Source organism: Borostomias antarcticus, assembly GCF_949987555.1.
Source record: "Borostomias antarcticus genome assembly, contig: scaffold_1248, whole genome shotgun sequence".
Taxonomy (NCBI): domain Eukaryota; kingdom Metazoa; phylum Chordata; class Actinopteri; order Stomiiformes; family Stomiidae; genus Borostomias; species Borostomias antarcticus.
In genome coordinates this window covers 1-7,651 of record NW_028175988.1, presented here as the reverse complement: position 1 = coordinate 7,651, position 7,651 = coordinate 1, and the positions used below count along the sequence as shown (strand labels likewise).

Genomic DNA, 7,651 nt, shown 5'->3' with positions numbered 1-7,651 from the left:
TCAAGAATGAAAGGAAACGCGGCGTCGTACGAGTAATAGGGGAACATTTGGAAAGCCTGGAGGAGAAGATGTCCTTTTATTTCCCCCTTAGCCTCCACTGACTCATTGAACCACAACACAGCAACACAACACAGAACCACAACACAGCAACACAACACAGAACCACAACACAGAACCACAACACAGCAACACAACACAGAACCACAACACAGCAACACAACACAGAACCACAACACAAAACCACAACACAGAACCACAACACAGAACCACAACACAGCAACACAACACAGAACCAGCAACACAGCACTGTCCAACACAGAACCACAACACTGTAAAACACAGAACCACAACACAGAACTGTACAACACAGAACCACAACACTGTACAACACAGAACCACAACACTGTACAACACAGAACCACAACACAGAACCACAACACATCACTGTACAACACAAGACAACAAAATCACTCACTCCTTCACCCCCCAGATCCCTGCGCAGTAGTCGTGTCTAGGTTCTCCAGCGGTTCTGTGCCCCCCCCCCCCCAGGTGCGTTTCCCGTCCCACTTCAGCTCGGACCTGAAGGACCTGCTGAGGAACCTGCTCCAGGTGGACCTCACCAAGCGCTACGGCAACCTCAAGAACGGCGTCAACGACATCAAGGGCCACAAGTGGTTCGCCACCACCGACTGGATCGCCATCTACCAGAGGAAGGTGCGTGTGTGTGTGCGCGTGTGTGCGCGCGTGTGTGCGCGTGTGTGTGTGTGTGTGTGTGTGTGGGTTGGGTATCGTTTATTTTTCGGGGTTTTTTATGGATACAGATGCTAAAATTATACTTTTAAAAATGGTACGGTGCCTAAACTGTGTCTAAACCGATACTTTAAATAAATAAAATGTTGACGCAATTGAAGAAAGTCACATTTGAACTTGAAATTGAACAATGTAGTTAAAAGTGTAATTAAATATAGAAATAAACACAAAACACTAAACAAATTCACCTAAGAAGTAAAACCTGACTCAACTAGCCTACGCACAATAACTTAAATAGCACTGTATAACAAAAACAGTTACAGTAGTACTAATAATGGCTACATTCATTTTCAGTTGGTATTCAGCAATTCTTTTGCAGAAACATTGTCAGATTTGCTTTCTCCAGCAAAATACGGTACGACGCCTCTCCTGAGTTCTGGCCCCGCCCGTGACAATAGAAGTCCGGGCGTCTAGTGGACTGGACCAAGTGTCGGGGTGGGGGGGGGGGGGGGGCTGATGATGATGCCCATCGCTCGCTTTCCCGCTCATCTAGCAGGCGAACGCCACCGTTCTACTCCACAGTTGAGATTTTTGCCGTTGCTCGAGTGAAACGGTAACGGAACGAGGCTCCTTCGTCCGCGTTGCGATCCGGCCCGGTAGATACCGGTCGTACGGGGGGGGTTCGGTACCAAACCCCTTGTGTGTGTGCACTTGCATGAGCGTGTGTGTTTGGAAGGGTGTGTGTGTGTTTGTGTGTGTGTGTACTGGTTCATCTGACGTGTATTGCTTTTCTGTGTGTGTGTGTGTGTGTGTCTAGGTGGAGGCTCCGTTCGTCCCCAAGTTCAAAGGCCCGGGCGACACCAGCAACTTCGATGACTACGAGGAGGAGGAGATCCGCGTCTCCTTCACCGAGAAATGTGCCAAGGAGTTCGCCGAGTTCTGATCTCACCAGGAGGAGGAGGAGGAGGGGGGGGGGGGGTTGGAGAGAGGGAGGGAGAGGAGAGGAACAGGCCAACTGGAGCATGGCCTCCTGTTCAATCACAAGCACCAGCTATGGAGGGAGAGGAGGGCGGGGGTGGGGGGGAGGAGGTAGAGAAAGAGGGATGAGGAAAAAAAGGATGAGGAGTCCCGTAACCAGCAGTGTTGCTTCTTCTGTTACATTCGGGTTTGTTTGTTTTTTTTCCTGTCTTATCTCTTATTTATTCTCGTCTTTTGTCCGTGTGACTGAGTGAATGGAGGATGGACGGGTGAACGGATGATGGATGGATGACCATTGAACGGACGGATGAGTGGAGGAAGGGGTGTGTGGGTTGTTCTGTGGGCGTAGACCAGCCCTCTCCCGGCTTTACGGTCCCTTCCCTTCTTGGGCCGAGTCTCAGTCCTGGCAGTCGTTCTCCCTTCACTCCGCAGATCTGGTCCAGCGTGCCGAACTACGAGTCCCAGACTGGCGCGCGGCGGCTAGCTTGAGAGGTGCCTCTGGGGATTGTAGTTCGTTATGCCGCGTATGAGGAGATTTGAGGCACCGGAGGCTTAAACGCCTACCTAACCAGACCCTAGACCAGACCAGACCCTAGACCAGACCAGACCAGACCCTAGACCAGACCAGACTAGACCAGACCCTAGACCAGACCCTAGACCAGACCAGACCCTAGACCAGACCAGACCAGACCCTAGACCAGACCAGACCCTAGACCAGACCAGACTAGACCAGACCCTAGACCAGACTAGACCAGACCCTAGACCAGACCCTAGACCAGACCAGACCAGACCAGACCAGACCAGACCCTAGACCAGACCAGACCCTAGACCAGACCCTAGACCAGACCAGACCAGACCAGACCCTAGACCAGACCAGACCAGACCCTAGACCAGACCAGACTAGACCAGACCCTAGACCAGACCAGACCAGACCCTAGACCAGACCAGACTAGACCAGACCCTAGACCAGACCAGACTAGACCAGACCCTAGACCAGACCCTAGACCAGACCAGACCCTAGACCAGACCCTAGACCAGACCAGACCCTAGACCAGACCCTAGACCAGACCCTAGACCAGACCAGACCAGACCCTAGACCAGACCAGACCCTAGACCAGACCAGACCCCAGACCAGACCCTAGACCAGACCCTAGACCAGACCCTAGACCAGACCAGACCCTAGACCAGACCCTAGACCAGACCAGACCCTAGACCAGACCAGACCCTAGACCAGACCAGACTAGACCAGACCAGACCAGACCCTAGACCAGACCCTAGACCAGACCAGACCCTAGACCAGACCAGACCCTAGACCAGACCAGACCAGACCCTAGACCAGACCAGACCCTAGACCAGACCCTAGACCAGACCCTAGACCAGACCAGACCCTAGACCAGACCCTAGACCAGACCAGACCCTAGACCAGACCAGACCCTAGACCAGACCAGACCCTAGACCAGACCAGACCCTAGACCAGACCAGACCAGACCCTAGACCAGACCAGACCAGACCCTAGACCAGACCAGACCCTAGACCAGACCCTAGACCAGACCAGACCCTAGACCAGACCCTAGACCAGACCAGACCCTAGACCAGACCCTAGACCAGACCAGACTAGACCAGACCCTAGACCAGACCAGACCCTAGACCAGACCAGACCCTAGACCAGACCCTAGACCAGACCAGACCCTAGACCAGACCAGACCCTAGACCAGACCAGACCCTAGACCAGACCCTAGACCAGACCAGACCAGACCAGACCAGACCAGACCCTAGACCAGACCAGACCAGACCCTAGACCAGACCAGACCCTAGACCAGACCAGACTAGACCAGACCCTAGACCAGACCCTAGACCAGACCAGACCAGACCCTAGACCAGACCAGACTAGACCAGACCCTAGACCAGACCAGACCCTAGACCAGACCAGACCCTAGACCAGACCAGACCAGACCCTAGACCAGACCAGACCAGACCCTAGACCAGACCAGACCCTAGACCAGACCCTAGACCAGACCCTAGACCAGACCCTAGACCAGACCCTAGACCAGACCAGACCAGACCAGACCCTAGACCAGACCAGACCCTAGACCAGACCAGACCCTAGACCAGACCAGACTAGACCAGACCAGACCAGACCCTAGACCAGACCCTAGACCAGACCCTAGACCAGACCAGACCCTAGACCAGACCCTAGACCAGACCAGACCCTAGACCAGACCAGACCCCAGACCAGACCAGACCAGACCAGACCAGACCAGACCAGACCAGACCCTAGACCAGACCCTAGACCAGACCAGACCAGACCCTAGACCAGACCAGACCCTAGACCAGACCAGACCCTAGACCAGACCCTAGACCAGACCAGACCAGACCAGACCAGACCAGACCCTAGACCAGACCCTAGACCAGACCAGACCAGACCCTAGACCAGACCAGACCAGACCCTAGACCAGACCAGACCCTAGACCAGACCAGACCCTAGACCAGACCAGACCCTAGACCAGACCAGACCCTAGACCAGACCCTAGACCAGACCCTAGACCAGACCAGACCAGACCCTAGACCAGACCCTAGACCAGACCAGACCCTAGACCAGACCCCAGACCAGACCCTAGACCAGACCCTAGACCAGACCAGACCCTAGACCAGACCAAACCCTAGACCAGACCAGACCAGACCCTAGACCAGACCCTAGACCAGACCAGACCCTAGACCAGACCAGACCCTAGACCAGACCCTAGACCAGACCAGACCCTAGACCAGACCCTAGACCAGACCAGACCCTAGACCAGACCAGACCCTAGACCAGACCAGACCCTAGACCAGACCCTAGACCAGACCCTAGACCAGACCAGAGCAGCAGTATCTTCCGTATTGAGGATAAACGACGTGCAACAGTACATGTGCTTAACTACCCACCCGGCCCGACGTGTTGCTACTGGTTACCGGCAGTCGGCGCGTCCCGTCACGGAACCCTGGGTACTGTTCACCCCTCTGCCTCATGTTACGTCCTCACCTGGAACCAAAGGTCACAGGTCACACCTCCTGTATACAGAGCAGCCTGGTGACCGCCCCCCCCTTCCCCTCCTCCTCTTAGAGAGGACAGACAGACAGACAGACAGACAGACAGGCAGACAGGCAGGCAGACAGAGAGATATGCGTGGAGTGGCAGACAGACAGACAGGCAGACAAGCAGCGAGGGAGGGAGGGAGAGGTTGAGGGAGGGGGGTGGTGAGAGGTTAGGGTTCAACCTAGCCGAGGGAGGTGAAGAGAGGTTAGGGTTCGACAGACAGACAGATGCATGGAGTGAGACAGGCAGACGAGCAGGGAGGGGGGACGAGAGGTTGAGCGTCTAGCCGGGGGGGGGGGGTGTAGAGAGGGTTAGTGAGACTGACTTCTACAAAACACCTGTCATTACAGCCATTGGTGTTTACATTCCTGTTTCAGCTATTTAAAATTCATTTAAATTATGAATATGATTTGTCTTATTTCCGTATTATTATTATTATTATACTGATATTATACTTGTACAAATAAGATTCCATATCCTGTATCTCTTTCATTTCATACACATCATGTACAAATGTTTGAAGTTCAAGTTTTATTCTCTTCGAGTCTCCCAAATGTATTTTGCAATGATGATACTTCCTCTCGATGCGAGCACAATGCTGGTACATACTGTCGCACTTTTTAGGGAAACGAGACGCAGTCTTTAACTAAGAGAGCCCCTCTCGGCACTGCAAAGGGAAGCATTAGAGGACACAATATACCACGACGAGAAAACACACAACAAAAAACAGTGTCATATTTTGCAACATGAGTATCATTCCAATAAAGTTTTCCTTGTTAAAGTTCTCCTGCGCGTTCTTTTTGTTCATGCTCGACGCAGCTAGAAACTGTCATGTGGAATCGACCTCGTGTGGTTGGAGATATTGGCTTAATGGCAGAAGACGGTTATCGCGTTGTTTATCTTGGAGGAAGGAAGGGATATAATAGTTTATATTATTCTAAACACATCTGGATATTGGAGGCAGGCACGCGAGGCTTTATCCCAGGGGTCAGAAATCCATCAACCTCATCAAACCATCTGTTGTGGCTACGTGCATAATCATGTTCATTAAAATGGCCGTTACCTAAATCATAGTATCTTAAGATTGGATGTGCACATGTTTTGTGACACTGGTGAGGTTTCGAAGATTAAATCGATGTTATTCTAGAGATAGGCTGACGCCGGATTGTGAACAAAGAGCGCATCGGGGTATAAGATGCGTCAAACCAGGAATTTCCACCTTAAATGTTCTCCGCGTCCGTGCGGTGACCGTGGAAGCCAAGGGGGGCGCCATCTCCGTCCGTCCACCTTAAGCGCACAATGTGGCCCAACGCAGGCGCACAGCGAGCCTTCCGTTCCCGTTCTCCAACCGGAGCGATACCAGCGTCGCTCACTTCGGAAACAAGAGAAAAAAGACGCACTCGACCCAAACCCAACGGAGCCGGTTGGCGAACCATGGCCGAATCCAAGTACCGAGACTGGATCCTGGAGACCATCGATTCCCTGCGCTCCAGGAAAGCCCGTCCGGACCTCGAGAGGATCTGTCGAATGGTCCGGAGGCGACACGGGTCAGACCCGAACCGAACCCGGGCGGAACTGGACAAACTGATCCAGGACCAGACCGTGCTCAAAGTTAGCTACAAAGGATCGATTTCCTACCGGAACGCGGCGAAGGTGCAGCGAAAAAGCCGAAAGAAGAGTGAGTTGACGCCCGGTGGCGGCGGCGGCGAGGCGGCGAGGGAGCGAGGAGGCAAACACGCCGGGCTCAACAACAACCACGGAGACAGCGCGCACAGCTTCTCCGACCCGGAGGAGGACGAGGAGGAGAGCGGGGACAAGGAGGACTCGGAGCCCAGTCCGTCCCATCATGACCCCCGGGCCCAAACGCCGGCCACCACCCTCCACGAGAGCAAACGAAAGGCATCCCCCTCCTCCTCCTCCTCCTCGACTAGCGGAAACGGCTGCCTCGGTTGTGGCGCAACGCGCTGCGCGGCCGGGAGCGGCTGTGCGGAGAAAGCAAGTGCATCGAGAGACGAGAGATTCGGTACCGGCTGCTCCCCGGTCCGCGATGCCAGCGGTGCTCCGGGCACAGCCGAGGTGGCCGCGGACGGAGGAGGGCAGCCGGCGGGTTCGACCGCGGGGACGCAAGGCGGCGACGGAGCCGAGAGAGAGAGCGAAACTTGCGCCGAGAGCAACAGCCACCTCCTTCGACCGAAACAACCGACGGCGCTCAAGCCCAAACTCCGAGTGGGAGGAGGAGGAGGAGGAGGAGGAGGAGGAGGAGGAGACAACTCGGATCTGGGCGACAGGCTGGTCGCCTCCGTCCGCAGCCTGGCCGAGAGGAGCCGGAGCTCCAGCGCGGCGGCCAAGGGGCACAAGCCGCTCGGCTTGAAAGAGATCCTGGGCTACCTGAGCAGCCAGGAGCGGCTTCTTCCCGAGGACAAGCTGACCCGCGGTAAAGTCAAGGGGGTCCTGGAGCGCGAGTTGGCGAGGGGCCGCCTGCGCAGGACCCGCTGCGGGAACATCGCTCTCCCGCTGAGGGCGACGGTGGAGACGGTGGCCAAGCCGCTGAAGAGCGCACTGCAGGAGGAACGCGCCGTCAAACAGGTAACTTAATATTTCCGACACGTCCCGTTACATGACGCGCGGCGCTACAACACCCCCCCCCCTCCATATCCCTATGAATTAATGATCATGTGGGCCTACGGTAACGGGCAGACATCAGGACGCATCCGCGCGCCCCCCCTCCGGTATCCCGGTCTTTCTCCCCTGTTCAGTGTTTAACCTATACCCGATGTGTTTTAAACACAAAAGCTATTCGGTTCATCCCCCCTCCCGTTGTGGAAATCGGTTATCAAGGGCGAGATTCCA

At 54.9% G+C, this 7,651-nt stretch overlaps 1 protein-coding gene across 1 annotated transcript; it reads left to right on the top strand.

Moving 5' to 3' along the window:
• Nucleotides 1–6,235: 6,235 nt before the first annotated feature.
• LOC311328947 (uncharacterized protein) lies at nucleotides 6,236–7,387 on the top strand (the record flags this gene model as incomplete). Its single annotated transcript, XM_084462840.1, has 1 exon — nucleotides 6,236–7,387. A coding segment is annotated over one exon (1,152 nt), but the record flags the coding sequence as incomplete, so codon positions are not given.
• Nucleotides 7,388–7,651: the final 264 nt, after the last annotated feature.